This window comes from Dermatophagoides pteronyssinus, unplaced genomic scaffold, assembly GCF_027571235.1.
Source record: "Dermatophagoides pteronyssinus isolate colony J.1.1.1.1 unplaced genomic scaffold, Derpt_VIB-CSIC_2022.12 sq0001, whole genome shotgun sequence".
Taxonomy (NCBI): domain Eukaryota; kingdom Metazoa; phylum Arthropoda; class Arachnida; order Sarcoptiformes; family Pyroglyphidae; genus Dermatophagoides; species Dermatophagoides pteronyssinus.
This window is the reverse complement of record NW_027461525.1, coordinates 2,540,491-2,562,873: the sequence shown is the minus strand read 5'-3', so window position 1 is coordinate 2,562,873 and position 22,383 is coordinate 2,540,491. Positions and strand designations below refer to the sequence as shown.

The 22,383-nt window shown below is 26.9% G+C and overlaps 1 protein-coding gene across 2 annotated transcripts; it reads right to left on the bottom strand.

Annotated features, from left to right (window-relative positions):
- Positions 1–1,304: 1,304 nt before the first annotated feature.
- On the bottom strand, positions 1,305–21,461 carry LOC113793241 (uncharacterized). 2 transcript variants are annotated; one of them, XM_027343234.2, is made up of 5 exons: positions 20,915–21,461; positions 7,153–7,965; positions 2,163–2,197; positions 1,971–2,080; positions 1,305–1,887 (listed from the first exon to the last, which is right to left on the bottom strand). In XM_027343234.2, the coding sequence occupies exons 2-5, from the start codon at positions 7,764–7,766 to the stop codon at positions 1,756–1,758; spliced, it is 891 nt and encodes a 296-aa protein (XP_027199035.2). In that variant the 5' UTR covers positions 7,767–7,965; positions 20,915–21,461; the 3' UTR covers positions 1,305–1,755. The 2 variants fall into 2 exon arrangements, with proteins under 2 accessions (XP_027199035.2, XP_027199036.2); XM_027343235.2 differs by lacking the exon at positions 20,915–21,461 and adding an exon at positions 9,737–9,905.
- Between the last annotated feature and the right edge of the window lie 922 nt (positions 21,462–22,383).

The following is a 22,383-nucleotide window of genomic DNA, read 5'->3' as shown; positions in this document are numbered from 1 at the left end:
TAAATGTGTATTTGACGTTGTGTATTTATAAATGTTGTTAAGGCACAAAAGCAAGCCAAAAATGAAAATAAAAAATAAAGACGTCCAACCGCGTGACCACGGTAAATTCTTGCAACTGATCATCCATATGGTGTGTGAAAATGACATCACACTATATCATTGCAACAACAACAAAAAAAAATTGAAAAAACCAATCATTTATCAAGTCGAAATTTATCACCCGAAAAAAAGGAAAGAATTTATTTCATAAAAGAATTTTCTATGTCGCACACCATCCTAACAGTGTTTCATAGAAAAAAACTTGAAAATTTTCAACAAAAAAAATGATATCTCGATCATCATTTAGATCATTAATCACATTTTTTTTTCAATAAAGTTGAGTGGATTTTTGGGGTTGTTGTTGCTTAAGGTAGATAAAAGAATTCCTTAAAATTCAGAATGTCAACATTTATTATTTGTTTTGGTCAAATTTTTTCTGATTGTTTAAGAAAATATAATTGAAATAAGTGTTACCAAAGTTTTAAATATTGAAACCGAATCAGTACAACCTATGCACAATTGAATAAACAAATTTTGAATAAATCTTTTCAGTTGATTCTAAGAATTGAAAAAAATATTTGAAACTCGAATAATCAAACCAAAATAAAAATGAAAAAAATGAATCTAAAAAATCAAAATTGGTCTTACACCGACGCACCTAACCAGAATAAAATGACAAATCCTACACGGAAGGATTTACAAACAAAAAAATGGAAAAGCTTCGAAAATCTAGGTTCATATTACCCGCCTAAACACATACCGTCAAGCCAACAAAACAAAAAAACAAAACAAAAATTTGCCCTTTTTTCCAACATACATCGTCATCAAACATAAGGCGCTTAATCTAGTCTATTTGTTTTTTCTAGAATATTTCCAAAAAATAAAATGACTATAGATGCTAAAAAAAAGTAACTTTATGACAAACATTGTGAAGAAAAAGCATTTCAAGAAGAAAAAAAAATCATAACAAAGCGTATTTTGCAAAGGAAGAAAATCCAAAATAATGATTATGAAGAATGGAATCATATGTTTGGTACGAAATAAGAAAAATGTCAACTTTATTTAGCTCTAAAAATATTTGCTTGTTCAAATGTCAAAATGATGTTACAATTGTAAAGCGATTTTTTCCCTCGAAAAAAATAAATAAAGACGATTTACTCTATCAAATGGAATTTGATTGATCTGATTGACATTAAGAATTGTGAACATGAAAGAAAATGACCAATTATCTTGAAATTGATTTAAAAATAAACAACAATAGTTGATTGAATTGAATAAAATGAAAATTTTATTTTTAAAGAAATAATAATTTTTTTCAATCATCATAATTTATTAACAAAACTTTTCTGTTTTTAAATCAAAATTATTTGATTGAAACAAACAATAATAATGTAATGAAAATTCATCGGGAATGAGGAATGATAATAAAAAAGGAAAAAGGAAATTATATCTCTGTATATATTGGATATATTTTTGTTTTTGTATTCATAAGATATTCATTATATGATTGACAATTGGTTTACAGATTTGATTCGCTGAATTGTTACAGTAGATTTTAGATTAATAATAGAATTTCTCGAAGTAAGGTTAGTAGAAATAATTTTCGAGAAATAGATACAATTTAACAATGAATATTGGATGTAATTATGACATGAATGCTTCAATGTATTTAGTAAGTGAATCCAGCAATAGAAAATGATGAGATAATGTTGATGTTCAAGCACCAATACAAAGACGAGTATCGGATAAAAGTTTAGCGATACGTTTTTTGGTTTGACTATAACGTTTCTTTTTACACGGCTTTTTCGGTTGTTTACGTGCTGATGCTTTGATGCAATTGAAGAAAATCTGTACAAAAATAATTAATAAAAAGAAAATTAATACAAAAATTGAGTTTCAATAATAAAATTTTGATTAAAATGATCACTTACATCTCGAAGTACACATTCAAATTGTGTTAAGTGTTGATTTTTCTGTGCATATAATCGTAGAAAACGTTCAAAATTGGCCACTTTACGGAAGCATTCTTTTGATGGACAATCTAAACAATTTAATAATAACATTGACATAATTGATTGACAATAATAATCAAATAATTGTGAAACGATTTAAAATTAACTTACATTCATCAATGGTTTGATTTATCCCTTGATTTTCCCTGGTACATCATATATAGAAAATAGAAAAATGGTGAAAAAAATTTGAGATTAATCATTTTTGAGCATTTTGTATGCAGTAAAACGGTTAAAAATGTATAATTATGGACAAAAAAAATTTCATTCCATTATTATTTCAATGAAATAATAATTCCACTTTGGTTTACTCATCCATAATAATAATAATAATAATGAAATAATGGAATCATCGTCACAATCATTATCATTTGGAACAATTTTTTTTCATATATTTTCCGGACCCAATTGTAATGAAAGGAAAGGAAGAAAAATAAACGATCCAAAATTGGTATCAAAAATTTTTCGTCAATAGAAGAATAGAAAAAAAAGAGGAAAAGGAAATTTTTCCATTTTCGATTCTTTTGTATTTAGAATCATTGTAAAAGCGTTAATAACAAAAAAAAATATAATGTGATAAAATCGAATATTTATTTCATATTTCTATTTTTTAAATATTTAGTTCATTGTGTGTATGTGTTTTTATGTGTATTTTTCTTTGTATTGTTATTCCACAAAATTCATTTGAATGAGAAATAACAAAAACAAAACAAAACAAAACGAAAAAACCAATGGAAATGTATTCGAAATGAAAAAACTATGTCGGTTGATTACACAACAATTCCATCATCAAATATCATATAAATTTATATCGGCAAAGTTATTGCTCATTTCAACCCTTTTTTTCTCATTATTACCATAGCTGAATGGTAAAAAAAGGATCTCGGTATCATTGATGAATCCCTGCTGTTCTCGAAGGCACCGTTGAAACTTTTATTTTTTTCTTTCAATTTTGATGAAAAAAAATTTCATCATAATCATCATATACAATTGCAATGATCATAGAATCTCTCTATGTCAATAGTCAACATAGACATGGAACTTTTTTTCCACTCATTTTACTATTTCGAATCGTTTATTTCTTTTTCATTTTCATATCATTCTCAATATGATTGTTTGTTCAATGTGAATTTGAACAGGAAAATGAAACTACTTTAAATACGAGCCAACCAAATGCAATTGAAGATGAACTGAAGCGAATGAATAAAATTAAAAGAATTCCAGGAAATAGTTTTTTTTGCTCTTTCAAAATAAAATAAAAACACACAACGAAATGGTAATTCATGCATTTGGATTCAAGAACCTTATGCTTAGAATTACATGAAGATAGCTGATTCGATGAACTTGAATAACATAACCAATGTGGCAAGAAAAAAAACGACATGAAATCAGCAAAAGTCAAAACGACTAATCACATGAGATTTGGACATTGGAGCAAACGAAAGCAACAAAAAAAACATCAACGACACTTTTTATTTCGAATAATTTGCAAACATTGCTAGTATTTATTCAGTATCATAGTGATCCAGAAACATAACATAACCAAATGTGAACGAAGAAAAAAAAAGATTTCATGGCAAGGATAAAATTCGATTAATTCGCAAGAATCGTTAAAGAAAAAAATCTCAGCAATATTTGTATTATCAGTGATGTATATACGTTAAAAATAAAAACCAGAAAATTTTCGAATCACTTTTATACTGTTATATTTATATAAATTGTATATGGTATCAAAATACGATAATAGTTATTATCTATTGTAAAAGTCTAACAAGAAAACAAAACTGATGACAACAAATAAACGAATTTGATAAGAGAATGAAAAAAAAATCTCAACAAAATAGAAAATAAAAAGAAAAAAGAATCAAAGAAATGAAGATTCATGTAATGAGCTAGGATCAAATCATCATCATTATCACCGTCGTATTAAAAAGTTATATATGTGTGTATGTTTGTGTGTGGGTAAATAAAATAACATTATCTTTATTGAATAGAAATGGAATTCAAATAATCATTTTCTTTTTCATTCATGTCCATGTCTATGTTTTGTTATTTTCATGAAATTTCATATTCTGTGGTAAAGTTTTTGTCACATTAGAGATAATCACATCGTTAAGATTTTTGTTGAATTCGATTCTAACCAAAAAAAAATTGGTCACTCGCCGTATTGACATTGACATTGATATGATTATAATCATCATTTAGCGAGGAAATATTTTGTCGGTATATCAGCTATCAGCAGATTGTCATCAAAAAAAAAATCGCAAAATCATGATTATTTGATATTCGATAAAATGTCACGTTCGATCGAATTTTTTGTTCCATCCATATGAACGTATGTCATCATCATCATAATCATCATGATTGTGGAAGAATCCATGTTGGTTGTGGGAAAAAAGTAGCAGAAAAAACTTTTTTTCTCCATATGAATATTGGCCATTGGCAAAATTGATGTGATGAGCGAATTTCATATTTGAATTGAGAAAAAATAAATGCAGTATTCGAAAATATTCTATCTAGAAATCTTTATCCTTGAAAACTGAAAACTGAATGAATGAATATTGATTTGAATTCGAACGTACGATAAATCCTAAAGCTATCGAAATCGAATTGAACATCAAGTCATAGCAATAGTTTCATTTTTGTAATGAGAATTGAAAATGAAATTCAAATAACAAAAAATGTTTCAATATTTTCGATTTTATTTAAACTTTTTTCTTTCATGATATATAAATATGGTTAATAAATAAATAATGAATCGAAAAAATTTTTATGGAAAAAGATGGAAAAAATCCGGTTCATTTTCTACCCAAAAAAAGAGAAAGCTATTTTTTCATCGATTCTCAATATACATTGAGAATTCATAATGAATCGATAAAAAAACAGTATTGTCTATTTATCGATATGATTACAATAGGAATCTGAAAACATTTTCAATACATTTTCATTCTTAATGATTGTTTGTTTAACTATAGTGCAAACTTATAATAATGGAGCTAAAATCACAAATACGAACACTGTTAAGGATAAAAAATGGAAATAAAAATCGTTGAATGATGAAGAATAATGGAGAAAAAATGGAAAAAACTACAACAACAACAACAATCTATGAAACCGGAAAACCAAAAAAAACCACATATAAAATTGCGAAGAAAAAATGTATGAAAAAATGCAGATTGTATTTGAAATGTAACATACAACACAGAATAAATCTTTTAGTTTTTCATCTCAGAAAAAAAATAAATATTATTTCTCGTTACGATGAGACCTATTTTGATTTTCTTTTCTTTTATTTTTATTTTGGTAAAGCCAAAATTCTTTGACAAACCACCGAATCATACCATATAATAATAATAATAATATAGAATGTATTGCATTAAAATGAAATTAAATCTCATCTGCAGACATCAACTGACAAAAAAAACGACCATATCTAAATCATTCTACCGCGACATTCTTTAATAATATTGGCATTCTATAATGGTAAAAAAATGGTTCCATTTGGATTGAAGTGAGGGAAAAAAAATGTCAACTACATTTTTTTCATTTGTTTCATTTCCTGATACAAATATCTTCATAGAACCTTGGATGTGTCATGTCAATCTTTGACATATAAAGGCCGTACATAAACCTGATGCTTTGCATCAAAGAAAATTGATTACGTTTGCTATTTTTTTCTCTTCTTTTCCTTATTCTTGTCTTTCATCATCGTCATTAGAGTTCATAAACTTTCATTATTAAAAACACACTTTGACACATTACCCACACACACACACGTGGCCAGAGGGTTTAGAAAATTTGACCGTTTGCCGAGAAAAAAACCGGACAATTGAACAGTGAAAGAGAAAAATGTAAACATAAAAAATAAAGATAAATAAACATTAGAAATAGCAATCTATTTTAATAAAATTTGAAAAAAAATTTAATTCACTACAATTGAATGTGTTCAGTTATGATCGAGAGAAGAAAATTTTACTTTTTTTTCATAAATAAAATAATCATCTCGTTCCCCGAAAAAACACATATATTCTTTAGGAATGTGAATGTGGTAAGAAAAAAAATTGAAAAATTAATTTGCCTCTGGTCGTCTGTGGTAGTGGCGTGGTTCGGTATCTCAATCGATCAAGATACATTATATAAACACATGAAATTCTATTTACGAATGAATGAATGTAATAAACATTGTCTGGAAAAAAATTTTCAATATTAAAAGAATTTAATTTTGAAAAAAAGGCTAACAGGAATTTATTTTTGGGCCAAAACACACAACAGGCAAACAATGATGATAAATATGTACGAGGAAAAGAAATTCCGGAAATACAAACAACAACAAAAAATAAATGTACAAAAAATTTTCATTTCAAAATGTATTTATAATCCAAACTATTGAAAAATTGAATGGAAAAAACATGACAATAAATTGTTCATAGAATAAAATTGATTTATTTTAGAGATGATGAAACCTACTTCCTCTTCATTGGTACATTTGAATCGATTATGTTTCGGAATTCATACAATTAAGTTTATGTTTTTCTTTCATTTTCATTCGTAAAATGTAGCTGCATTATTCATATTCTAACATTACATAGAAGAAAAAATGACATCAAGGATTCTTAATGATAATATCAGAAATCCAAAACAATCAAAAACTTAATGAGAATGGAGAGTTAAAAATAAATGAATTCGAAAGAAATAGAATCTCTTATCTGTACTATTTTCAAGTTTTTCATTTTCTAATGTTTATATTGTAAACCACCAACAAAACAGAGCAAAACAAAAAAGACAAAAACTCATCATCATTATATCACATTCTTTCATTGTCATTTTCATCACCAGATCTTTTATCAACATCGTGCCGCATCGTTTCATATCAAAAAAAATGAATTCTATTTATATTTTATTCAGGTAAATTGCATGGAATTTCGGAATTTCCGCAAGATACAAAAAAGTAAATCTTAGGGAAATATGTAATCATGGCTCTAAAAAAAGAATAATGTTGATGATCATCATCATTATCATGTTCTTTCAACTGTATTCGAAATTCATGAAAATATACAATTATGGCTTTATAATAAATATTAAAAAAAATAAAAACACTTACCGTCGCTTGTTATTTGAACTAATACTACTTTTAACATTATCATTATTATTGACGACAACATTTTCATTTTCAGGCAATATGAATAATTCTCGTTTTGATCGTCGATTTACGATTTTATTATCAACAACAATAACATCACGATTAAATTGATTATAATTTTGATCATCATGTTGAATATTCTGCCAACCGATTGTAACAGATTGATCATTTTTATCATGATTATAATAATTTGGTTGAATTTTGTTGATATTGAAATGCGAATTTTTATTTTCAGGAAAACAAAAGGCAACTTCGGATATGGAAAGATATGCAAAACATACAATCATAAAGATGTTCATGATGATTGATAAATGTCGTTTCTGATAATGATTATGATGATGATATTTGAATAAAAATGTCGTTGATAATGATGATGATGATGATGATATATTCTGGTCAGCTGTACGAAATTTTCTACAAGATCGTAATAATCGATATTTTTGTTGTTGAGTACCATTATCATCACCATTGTTTAGATGATGATTACATAGACATTTACTGCTTGAAACATTATTATATGAAAATTCTTTTTGACAAGACATTTTTTCAATAGTTGAGCAGTTCGTTGTTGCCATCGATTATGATCGTAGCCCAAGTGAATGATAATAATATCGATCGTTTTTAACAATATAGGCGTATGATTCACTTAAATCAATTCAATCGATTAACGAAACAGAATATACAAAAAGAAGAACAAAGAAAAAAAGAAAATACGATGTCAAGATGGAAGAAAAGAAAAGAATCTGGTTATATGATCGTAGTGTGTTTAAGCGTCTACAAAAGAATAATAAAATAAAACAAAATAGAACGTTAGTTTAGTGGAACATTTCTAAGTCAATTCTATAAATTGAATTGAAAATAATGATCATCATGTCATAGTTTGCCATAATAATAAAATATAAAAAACAAACAAACAATTGAAATGATTCACTACAAGGTTACAAAACAGAATTCTCATTTAACTACTAAATAAACCTGAACAACAACAACAATAATAATTGACTAGAATTTTTATGTAGCTTTTTTTCGACAAAAAAAAAGAGAAAAAAAATTCAAGTTTTGTATAGTGATTAAAAAAGAAAAGAAAATCATTTTAAATGTTTTTTTTAACGAAAATGATACAAACAAATTAGAAGAAACGAGCTAAGCAAATTCGTCTCTAATTTATGAGTATACGGAAAAAAATTCATTGCTACCCTGTATTTAGGTGGAATACAGGAAAGAAGCAACTGAAACCATAAAAAGCTGTCAGTTTGAAAAAAAATCTGAACTAAAGAAAAATGTCTGGTTGGATTTTGAATATAAGCTTTGTATTTTATGATAATAATAATTGTTATTATATATAAGCAAGACAAAAAAGTGTCGTAAAGAATTGATCATATATAGAATAAAGTTTCAAAACAAAGTAACGGAAACACACACACACACACTTACACAAGAATACTTGGAAGACAAGATGCATTTTTTGTTTGGAAAATACAATGTATAGATCATCAATTATTGTGTGAATGGTTAGCAAAGAATTCACATGAACATACGCGCGAACATCTATTTGACCTCAAGCAAAAAGAAAGAAAAAAATATATTATTTACCAAGAAATTCGAACCAGAATACTTTCTTTTTTTTGCACTCTATCTCTCTTTTCCACGAATACAACGAATGAAATAATCAAGTGAAAAAAATAGGGAAATTGTATTTTCACTTGAATCTGTACTTCAATCTAAGCTAGTTAAATATTGAGTTTCCGCATCTCATAATAATAATATTCTCAGCTGAATATTATATCAATTAAATAAATGGATTTGACTTGTATGGAAAGTAGCAATAAGTAGCCGTCTTGTTTTTTTTCTGTCTCAACAATCAACGTTTGGATTCAACAAAAACAAAATCGATTTTCATCATTAAAGGCAACAAAAATTATGGCCGGAAATGAAGTTGCATGGATAAAATATTAATAATGAATGTTTCACTGCTATTATTTTTCATTTTTTTTTGTTCAATAATTAATAATTTAAAAAAATAATTTCCATAAAGATTCAAATGAGTTCGTCGTCGTCGTATTAATTAACATGATCATTTTTTTTTGTTTGTTTGTTATGGATCTATCTTCTAATCGTTATATAGAATCAAAGATTAATGAATATAAACAACGCGCGTATTGCAAATAAACAAAACACATTGTGAAAAAAAAAGAAAACAATAGAAAAATCCATTTTGATTCGCATGTTAAATTAGGCATGTTGTTGACTTTTCCAGTGAACATCGAAAAAAAACGATATCTGTATTGTTGTGGATGCCATTATTTTATTAAATACGCTAACTTTGCAAACACCAGAGACGAAAATAAATAAACGAAAAACGGGAAATCAAGTTCCTGAATGAATGAAATGAGAATCGAAAAAAATTGAACATAAACTATAGTGATACCCTTAGTGAAAAAAATGGACAGAATCAAACCAAAAAAAAAGGAAAAAAACAAAGCAGCTGGTTCAGCAAAATAATACGAGGGAAAAAAAGTTCAATTTGAACCCGATTTTTAGTTACTTGGTTTCATTCTCATTGGATTTTCAGCACTAAAAAAACGTGTATCTTCAATATATGATGATGATGGAATATAAATGGGTCGGCGAAATGCTCACATTTTTTTCAAACATAGCAATGATATGAATCAAATATTGAAAATCAAATGGAAAACAATCTATAAAGAAATTTTGTCAAATAAAACCGATGATAAAAGACATCACATCAGTGTGAGCAAACAGATCAGTCAAAAAAAATCGTACAATTATTTAAGAATTATATTAATCGATAGTTGCAGTAACGAAACTATCGATTTCGAACGATCATTCAATATTAATTGATTCAATCAATTAATAGATTTAAGTTTTATTTTTTTGGGGATATTTTTCAAGCTAAACTTTTTGAGGATAATATTATCGATTTCCAAAAAAAAGACTAATGTCCTAAAAATAATCGTAATTGAAATATTGTAGTTTCGAATTTCAACCAGAAAAGAATTCAAAAATAGAAAACAAAATTCACATAAATACAATAATAGTTTTTGGTCATCGTTGTGTTGTAATTCAATCTTACAATAAATATACATTCTTTGTTGGTTACACACAAAAATAATAATAATTTGGTGTCAAAAGAATATTTCATTGAAAAGAAAAAAAAATTCTACAATCAAAATAAAGAAAAATTGTTCAAAATGTTTTGAAGCAATTCGAGATTTGGTCCAGAATTTTTTTATTTTTGTGTTGGTTTATGACAATTGAAAATTGATATTTTCTATTCACCAATATATTTTTGGATCCATAAACATAAACACATCTCATAACGATATGATCGAACGGCTACATTCAGCTACACACTTTATCTATAACCATAAAAATTCAATTCATCGATTTTTTTTTCACTACTACTGTTGACAATATTGTTCTAAGAAACTTTGCCGTTTTTTTTTGTTGTTATTGCTTGCTTCTCACCACTGGATCAATAGAAATGGGTCCCAATGGTTGAAAAATATGAAATTCATATTATTATGATATAAATGTGATATACGTAAGAAAATCAAATGTTTGTTGACAATATGACGTAAAAGGAAGTGATTAATATCAATGAACAAACGATATAATTTTTTTTTTTTGAAAGATAGAGAAGAAAATAAGTATTTTTGATTCGTATTAATACAACAACAACAACAAAATTGTGATGATTGTAACGATCATTTTTTTCTGGATCATAAGATAAAGGAAAGCTTTATTCAAATAGAAAATAATGTTTATAGAATCTTATATAACACGCATATATAAAATGTATAGTTGAATCAGATTCAAAACAAAAAAAAAGAAAAAAAAGTTTGATTAAGATAATGGTGGAAGCTTTTCGATCAGGCTTTTATTTCAATGAATGAAAATAACATTCAACATAGACATGTACATTATAAGACAATGACTTTCATCATCATCATCATGGAAAAGATAAGTGCATTGTACTGGACACTTTTTTTCTGAAAATAATCAGACTATCCCAAACTTTAATGGTTGAGTTTGTATATATGTGTGTTTGTGTATTTTATTTTATAGTTGAGATTCAATGTCCATCTAGGGAATCATTGTTTAAATTCAGTTGATTTAGCCATATCCACCCAAAAAAAATATATTTCGACAAAAATATTTAGAATGATATCCGTTAAGGAAACGATCATAAATTGACCGATTTGATCATCATCATCAAGTTTGAATTTTTATTTTTCAAGTGTTCTAAAAAAAGTATATGCACAAAAATAATAAACAAGAATAAAATTCATTGCACCCATCACGCAATCAATGGAAAATACGAATAACGATAATGATTATGATCTTTTTTTTTGCTTGCTTGATGACCAAATAGTTTTACATTTCATTTTTATTCATTTTCCATATATTTATCAGAAGTTAAATCGATGTGAATTAAATATAAATCATCATTGATCAAACAAGTAGCCAAATATTTTTGATCAAAATGAAAATCATTTAAATTCCATTCCATGTATGTTTGTTTAATAAACATGTAGATTAATGTGTTCAACTCAAAATCATTATAGACGACCTGAGTATATAAATATAAAAATATTTCATTTACAAATAGGAAAAAAAACACTAAAAGAATAAATAAAAATGATGATTATAGTTTGTGAAAATAGCTTTCATTGAAATGGATACTATTGGTATAGCAATGAAAAAATGGAATAAAAAAGTTTCAAGAATTTCTTTATTGAAAGAATAGACAAACTTTAACTATAACTACTATATCCTTTATTATCTATTGCATCAATGAACACATCTTCATATCTCATGGTTGTTTCTAATGAAAAGATTAATTGAAGCGAAAGATATCCACATCATATCAACAACAAAAAATACAATAACCTAGAATGGGTCATCATCAGCCATCATTATAGTTGCTAAAATGTCCATGATGGGTGATAGAGACAATACAATATCCATTGGCCATCAACATCTAACGATTTTGTCCAACGACAAAAAACAACAATAATAATGAAATAAAAAATTAGAAAGAAAAACGGAGTGGAAAATCATTGAATCGTATGTATCATCAAATCATATGTATTTGTATGTATGTGTCGGTGATGATTCAGTCAACACTAATTTTTTTTACAGTTCCACTTTTCAGTTCATGTTACAAATTCGGTTAGATTCGTAATGAATGATTAGTTCCAAGAGACCATCTGATAATACTAATAATAATGATGATGATGATAATGGCCATACACATTGAAAATTAGATATAATATTTGTGAAACTGTTTTGTTTTGAAGAAAAAAAAACAAGAAACAATCTTCGGCACCAAAACCAATTGGACACTATACTATTAGAACAATGACAACAGTTTCATAAGTAAATAAATTTTTATATCTCGTTATCGACTCGAACAAATGAGAATATTTAACCATTTTCTATTCAATAAACATTGTTGTTTTCGAAACAAATACAAATCGTTTTCGGATCATCATTATTTAGAATGATATTTACAGATCGGTTTTGAAAATTCCAGTGTTTTCAATTGATTTATTTTCGAATATCAATTGGCTAGATTCGTTTTTTTTCATTATTTGAATCAAGAATAAAAGATCATTTGTATTGTTGCAATCAACTCAATTAAGGTTCTAACATTGTATATTATATTCGACAACCATATGGTAGACAAAAGACTGATGATCATAATAAACTATTGAAAATTTAAAATTCTAAAGAAGAATAGATTTTCGGTAACACGTTGGATGATAATAATAAAAAATACAATGATGTCATCAGTAAATTGATGGCATAAAATTGGAAAAAAGAAACATACAAATTACACGATACTATCGATACAATCGAAATTATAATTCTAGAATCCGAACTCGTATACGAAAAAAAACATGAATTTGACCTGTCAAAACGTCATATGTCAACGGTTACAAAGATCGGAATCTATTGCGGGTATAGAAACGCCCAACTATTATGGTGTATTTGTTCGCTTGTCTTCGTGTAAGCAATATCAAAACCTTACACTAATTGACATCATCAAATTGTATAGTAACAGAATTGGTATATATTCTTTTATGGATGATCAAATCTTATTGACCAGATCATTGTGGACATCTTTGCCAAACATTGATTGTATGTGACAACCAAACGATAAAAAACACTTTTACTTCGCCATAGGAAAAAATAATGAATGTCAAAAATTGACAGTAAATGATTATGAATGTATATACAATGATAAACCTACGGATATTTCATTCATATTTATTCTTTTTTTATTTATTTTGTTGTTGTTGCTGTCCTAGTTATTAGATCAGTTTTTAAAGTTTACACAGTTTGTTCTTTCTTTTCTTTGTATTTTGTATTGGTCATTTTCAATCTAGTTTAACTATTTTATATGTTGTTGTTATTTAATCTTTTACCAAAGTCATTCAATCAAGTGTAGTATATTTGAATTCATAAAATGTTAGTGTTGAGCCTGTGTGATATTCTGTAGACGAATTTTAATCAATGGAAATAGGTCAACATGAATGTGTATATATATAGAATTGCCTATAGGGTGGCATTCTATCATCTTTAGACAATCAATCTTTCTCACATTCATTCTTGTTTTTTTTTCGGTATAAATGTATGTGTGCTTAATAAAATTATCACTAAAACAAACATTCGACGAATAAACAAAATAGTTGGACATAGAAACAAGTCGATTGCTAACGATAAATCATTTGTTTGATCCAAGCTATTCACTATTGTAAATATTAGCTTATAACTGTTGACGAACATTGAAGAATGATGATGGACTATTTGTCATAACGATTGAAGCCTTTTTTTCACTCATTCAATCTAAGGCCCAAGATTTGGTGCTCAGAATCATTCCTCGAATTCACATTAGCATAACAAAGCAATTCATTTGTTTATTCTTGGATATATTTTCGGTTATATAATAAATTTATTTGCATAACGGTAGACAATAATGTATCCGTATCGTATATTTTATTATTATAAAACAAGAGATTATTTTGACAACAATTATGTTGAGAAAAAAAAATTTCAAATTAGCTGCCATAAAAATCAAAAATAGACTAATGTCGGAAATGTTTCGGTCATACTGAATCCAATTGAAAAAAGATTTTAACAAAAATCTAAACCAATCTCATGCAAACAAAAATATTTCAACAGCAACAAAAAATAAACAATATGATTGTGAATCAATGATTTGAATAAATTGAAAACAACAAACTTTAAAGATTTAAGAAAAAGATCTAGTCTATCTATCAACATAAAATCTATAAAAACAGTTAGACAATTCGATGATTTGGATTCGACAAAAAAAAGAGAATGCAAGCAATGGTAAGCATACAGATTAGGTTAAAGGATTAATTTACATAAAAGCTAACTGTGCATACTATGTTTATTATGATTTTATCATTATTGTGAATGACAGAAGAAATTATTGTCAAACTGAACGGAGAAAAAAATGAAGCAAAAAAACTGATGTTCATGTTTGGATGCTCACTCAATAATATAAAAGTTAAAAGTGTCAAGTGTTTTTTTCTGAATATATATTCTGGGCAACAAAATCTGATCTAGATAGATGAGTCTAGTTTTATATATTTTTATATGTTTGAATTGTGGATTCTGTTTGTGCAAAGAAAACGACTACAGTATAAAAAATGATAATAAAAAATAAACATAGAAATAGAGACATTAAATTGTAAATGTTTTTGTCACTGATTTTCTGGAAACAACATATCCTATCAGGATAGACGAAAAAAAGATGAATGAAATGGAATTTTTGTTGGAGTGTGTTATATCGAATTATAGAAATTCATTCATTCTTTAACCATTATAAAATACAATGACATGAGATGAAGAACTATTGAAAAGAAAAAAAAATAGAGAGAGAATTTGCATTTGTACATTTGGAATGAAGAAGAAAAAAAAATCTAAATCTCTGTAAAAAAAATGTTAACAAGAATTAGAATTCAATATAAAAATAGAATCATAACATGAATGTATGGAAAAAACCGATACTTGAATATTATAAAAAAAGAAGTCAAGATTTGGATTATTTGATTGAATTGAATTGGCTGATTTTGTTGAACAAACAAACATAGCAAGGCAGAAAAATGAATCAAACTGTAGCGTATACCACATACGAAAGAAAATATTAGTTTGTAAGTCTAACTATTTTCCAATTCTGTTCCATAGCTTGGTTAATTTTAAAGTTACATTCGTTTTTGTATGTTTTTTTTCTCTTTCTTTTTTTGGATAACAAACAAAACACCAATCAGACTAATGTTTTTTCATGCTCATTTTTACTCGTTCGAAAAAAAATCATCCGAACAACATTAGTGAATCGAATACCAGGAACAGGACATGAAAGAAAAAAAATTAGCGAAACAAACAGAATTGAAACTCAATGAAGGGGATGCTAAGAAAGTGAGAATCTAAGAAGTAAGTTTTTGTTTCACGTCGGCAAATAAAATTGAAAAGTTTTTCTATACAATTTTCTTTACTTGTTTTCACAGACTAGAACATTCATTTATCAATTTGTTACGCAACACGTTCGTTACAGAATTTTTTTTTCATTGAAAAAAAAATTCGAATCTTTCAAAGTGAAAATAACAAAAAAAAACAAACCAATGAAAAAATTGAATTAATTTTTCTATATTTTTTCATTTTTTTGTCGCTTCTTTTTCTACCATCATCATCAATGAACATATTTTTTGTGAATCACGTAATAAAAGAATTTGATTTCCATCACGATATTTTATTAGTTGAAAACAGATCATAATATTTTTTTCTTAGTTTATTTATGGTAATGACAATTGTGTGTGTGTGTGTGCGTGAAAAAAACAAATGCTACCAAATCTAACCCCTTATTTAGTTGATCGATCAGGTTTGGTTATATAATTTGCTGGCAATAATATTATCTAGAATGTTATGGATTCAAAAATTTATTGAATCATACATAGAAAATATATTGAGAATGATAATAATGTATGCAAATTACATGAGTAATAATAGAAGAAAAGTGCTTGCCTTCCGTTTTTTTTAACGAAAATAAACTTCATCATCATTACTATTGGACATTAATATTATCGTACATTGGTGAGAAAACGAAAAGAAATAATTTCAAATTTGAAATTCATAAAATTAATTTTTCTTTTTTCATTATAACTACAAAATAAAGTTTACCAAGATGCCAGAAAAAAAACATACGGAAAATTTGGTGAAAATTAATTTTCAAAAGTAGTAATGAAAAAAAAGAATCTTATTTTCAAGAATAGATAATCAAGCGGTAAAAAGAGAAAATTATTTTTTTCTTTCTTTGTACTATTTCTATGGGTGAATTCTCTTGTTACTCGGAATTTTTTTTCAATCAATTGATATGCAGTATAGTTTACAATAGTCAAGTTATACATTCCGTTCTCTCATGGAAAATTAATTTGTTTGAATTTGATGTTTGCATTTGTTATGCTAGGGTTTTTTTGGCAACACAACAATACTGAAACAAAAAACAAATTATCCTTGTGGGTCAAGAGTGTCCAAAAGCTAAAACTAAATTAAAGCAGCTGGTTTATATGTGAACCAAAACAAAATGTTTAACTCTCTCTCTCTCTTTCACTTTCTCTTGAAACTCTAAACAATTTTTGCTCAAAATTCTTTTCTTTCCTTCTCGGTGAATAATTAGTGTTTCGTGTCAGAAGAAGAGAGAAAGGGAAAACTTCATGGTTTCATATAATATTGAGGCAATGTTTGATATGAATTTAATAAAGATTTATTCCTGACCAGTATACTGTTGTTATTAAATAGAGAAACTGGAGAGAGAAAGAAATGTCATCATTTGTCATTCCACACCATGTGTATAACTTTTTTTTTGTTTTACTTGTATCCTCGAACAAAATGAAACATTGAAATTACAACGTTGCTATGAAACATAGACAATGATAAATGGCCATAAATCGAATCTAGTTATGTTTTGATTGTGAAAATCAAAAAGTAATAATCAAAAAACAAACAAACAATTTTATTTTGTTCGTTTTTTCAAATCTTTCGATGATGGTGATGATGAAATGATTACCATTGTTGTCGTCGACTTATATTCCATCTAAAATCGATCAAGATGAATCGATTTACAAAAAAAAAAAAAGAAAGAAATTGTTTTAACGAATTGTAAAATTAAAATTCAATTCATCACCAGCATCTAATCAAATCTACGGGATAATGGTTGAATGGTTTTGATTTGTTTGCTCATTGTTTGCATGATAAAATTGTGAATCTAAACAAAGAAATCACAAACAAACATTGAACATCTATCTCTTTCATTCTCTTTCTATCTATTCACATTGGTTTATAATAAAAAGTGACCTTTTATACTCTTGAATTAATTATCGTGTTGGACAGTAATTTTTTCAATAAAAAAAACTATCAAACAATGAAAAATTTTAAATGACACAAAAATGAGAGAAACCGCCAACAACACAAGAGAAATGAAATTCCACATTGAAAAGAAGAAATTAAAAAAAATCACCCACAATGTCTGTTTTTGTTGTCTCTTTTCAAACATTTAATTAAATTTATTTTTTTACGATAATAACATGATCATGAAAACATCATACATCAAACAATTAACTTTGGCTTGAAATACAAAACAGTCAAAGTATATCGGATGCATCAAAAAAAATTTGGAAATGGAAATATTTTCTCATAAAATGATAATAAAATCCATATTTCCGGCAAAGTTTGAAAAATAGAAAAAAGTACAGTAAACAAAAATCTATAATAAATGTCTTGACAATCGCAGATGGTGGCCAAATGTCTGATTGATTATCATTATTTGTTATCATTATAAATAGGTATGATGAATAATCATAACAAAATCAAGTCCCTTCAATGATTAGCTGGAATTACCTTTGATCAAACATATTATGAGATTGATTAGGCAAATCATTTTTGGCAATATTGTAACAAAACAAAATCAATGATAATCAAACCAAAATAGAATTAACTTAATTTTTTCAAGAAAATTATAACAATTATGTTTATCATGACTGTTTTATATAATTTATATCAATCAATCAAAAAATATTGATAACATATGGAAAAAAACATTGAAACTAATTGCAACACGTATAAACAATGTTGGATGTTTTTGATTAAGATTGTGTTGTACAAATTTTAATGAACATAACTAATTATAGTAATAAAGAAATGATCTGTAAAATTGCTAATTAGAATAGTAGTAAAACAAACAAATAAAGATAAAACCCGAAAAAAGAGTGATAAACTTTGTGGATGAAAAAAATAGGCAGTTTCCGTGAGAAGCCGAAAATTCTCATCGATAAAATACAAAGAAACGAAGGGAGGGTGAGACGAGAACAAGGAGAGATTAATTTGAAACTTTAACGAACATTTCAATAAAGGAATTTTAGGGTGCGATACTTCTCAACAGAGAACAAATAAAAAAAGAACCATACAAACGATAATAAAAAGTAATAATAATAAATATGTGGGATCGAGAATGAATCTCATTTCGAGTTTTTTTTTTTTTTTTTTGGTTAATTAAAAACAACACAACATTATATAAAATAAATATCAATTTTTTTCATCATCATCTCATTGATATAATGATAATAATAATAGACCAGGCGTGAAAAAGAATAAATAACAAGCAAACTAAATATTATTATATTTGATTTGGATTGCTAATAATGTGTATAACATAAAATGTAAGTAATAATAATAAAGAGATAAAAATCCAGATATAGAACAGAACATTTTATCTGACCATATTTGACATTCTTGATGTGAATACATTTGATGATTATCATCACTTTGTTCGATTCGAAACATGTCTAATTCAATTTATATGAAATAATCAAAAGAGAAAAAGAAAATTGTACGTGTTGTTAATGTTTTCCATCAAAGTTTGTCGAAAATTTGGACGTGTCCAAATTATTATTCGTTCATACAAAATTCTATACGGATTCTACTTTTTGATGTTTGAATTACATTACAACAATCGAAATTTTGAGCTAGTCTGATTTACGAATGTGGATTGAGATATACCGACACATACACACACACACACACACCCAAGAAACATGTATTCGATTTGATTAGTATTTTTCATCAAAAAATATATATATCTGCCATTCATTTGAAGAATAATAACATTATAGAAAATAATAATCGATATGGTTGAGTTTATTCGACATTGATATTGAATTATATTATATTCTAGCGAATTGTACAATAATATTTTTGACCATTTTATTATACAGATGTCCTCCTCTTTCAAATGAACATATCTAATCTAATGCCATGATGATGATTATTATTTTGATGATGACTAGATGATCAAAAACATTTTCTTCCTCCTCAATGATTCAAAAATATATGAACGGAATTCTTTGCTTGGTAAACATTATCATCATCATCGTGATCCAGGATTCAGTATCGTCATCATCGTTAAATCCCTAGCGAACTTGCTAATGTAACGCATTCATGTACACACACACACATCGTTGTACGGTACACATGGAAACCATGAATGAAAACAATGAGAATTTCCAGCTAAAAATATTCCGTACGAAAGCTGATCTCACTATCAAGTAAAGGATCATAAAATGAAAAAAAAATGAAAAGTTCCAAAACAAAAGCTGAGCTCAAATGTACACATGGGGTGTCCAATAGAAAAAACAAAACAAAAATACTACAACAGCTAAAACAGTAACAGAAGCATTTATTTATTCATCTTTTTAAATGATGATGAGAATTTTGGCCAGATTTTTGTTTTCTTTTTGGAAACAGCCGGGTTCATTTCAAAACAAAAGCAGTTAGAAAAGAATTTATTGGAATGGTTCCAATATATATGCAATTATACGATAAGATAATCTTTTTGAATATTCCTTTTTCAAAAACACTACCACCACCATCATTTTTGAAAAAAAGATTGTAGATTATAACGAAATAAAACGCGTGTCTGGAAGCGAATTTATTTTCTTGTTCATTCACAACACCATATAACACAAAAATGATCGTTCTATTCTATCAAATCTGACAAAACAGATTTGTGAAACAATTTTTTTTTCTCCATTTTCAATCATTCTTATTCACTTCATTTTCGGCTTTTAGCTTATTAGGTTATATTTTATGAATTTTACAATACATTGCATAGCAGGATATTGAGGAACTTTTTTTTATTTTCTTTCCTACTGGAACTTGCCAATGATATATATGTAAATATATTGTTTGTAATATTTTGGTACCAAAGCACGCAATTTACATCATTATCAAATATGAATGTTTGTTAAATGCGAAGGGTTCGACATTCAAATTCTAGTCGATAAATTATGAATATTTTTTTTTCTTTTTCTTTTCTTTCTATCTTGCATTTAGTTTTCTTCTTTTTATGAATTCAAGTATCCCGGAGAATCAGAACACGAAACAAAAAATATGGAATCGATCGAATTCGACACATGTTCTAGATTTACAAACAAAACACACACAAGCACAAACTATGATAGTGTCTATGTGTTTATGAATAAGTGTTTCATGTAAGTTATCGGTTTTATCAAACTAAAAAAAAAGAATATTATAGTCAGGAATAAAAAATCAAATAAAATACCAAAAAGTCTACTAAAAAATAAGTGATTCGAATCTTATAAAAATTATCACATACCTTAATTGAAATGGATAGATTTTAAATAAAAACCGGAAATTAATGATGATATGATTTTAATCGAAATCGTTATTTGCTTTTTATTGAATTTAGTTAATATTGACAATTTTGTCAAAAAAAACAAATGTCAAATTTTTAATTTTCAACAAAAAAATGAATAACACTTATGAAACTAATGAATGACGAATGACTGTAATGGTCGAGAACCAAATCAAAAATGATAGAAAATTCTGTGAATATTGGATTTTGTGTTTGTAGCATTAAATTAGAACAACAATCCATGCCCATGTCTTATTCCATGTTTGCAGTCGTCGTCGTCGTCGTCGTCCGCACACACATTTTTTGTGTTGGGTAGAAACCAAAAGATTCAAATGGTATGTTTTTGTTGTAGCGGTAAAACAATATCATTGTTATATATAATCTATACAGCGAAGGGTATACCGTCAATTATTTATGACTCAACTTCCGATGGTGAATGTGGTACATGTTTTTTAGCTTTAAACAATTGATAATTTCTATTCGCTTATTTTTGGGTATTCATAATGAACAATCCAACAGGCGCTAGAAAAGAAAATCTTCATCTTTATCTGATTTATTAACAATCATAGAATCAAAGAATATCAATCTACTAAAAATGCTGTTTGATGAATTTCATCTTTAATTGGAAAAAATTCGGTTTTTAACAAAATTATTTAACTTTTGCCAAAATTGTAATATAACATTAAGTCCAGCCTATTATATCTAGCAAAACTTTATTGTTATTATCGTTACCACGAGTAACCAGAAAATGTTTTTTTCTTTTGACAATGATATGGCCCTTGAGCAATATAAAATACAAACATATATGATCATCATTTATTGCTTGGTAGGGGAGAGAGAGTAAGAAAGCGAGAGAAAAATGTAGATTTCCAAAGAATTGTCCTTGCATTTACACAACAATTATACACAGACATCATAGTCACTGTAAACAGTTTATGACTATCTGAATGAATGAATCAAAATAAATTTTCCATGGAAAATTAAGAATAGCGAATGAGGCCAAAATAACCTAAACTGAAAAGTAAAGAAGATTAATTTCATCTTATTTGTGGTGTGTTGTTTTTCCTGGAAAATCTCAATGTGGTCAAATGCTAACCGTTGCAGGTAAAGAAAATAAATATACAATTTACAATAAATGAACATCATTGTAGTGAATTTTTTTTCAGTCAAGTAAAAAAAATCAATTCCATTGATTTCTTGGATCTTTTTTTTCTTTCCTTTTCAAGCTTTCTTTTTTTTCACTGATTGATTAGTCAGATTTTAGTTTTTTTATATTTTGCAGATGTTTAACAATAGTGAAACATTCCGTTTCTTTGAAAAAAATGAAAAGTTTTAAAAGACTCAATGAAAAACTACCAAAATATTTATTTCGTTAAATTAAAATAAAAAATTGATTTATATTTTAATGATGTTTTTTCAATTCTTTTCAA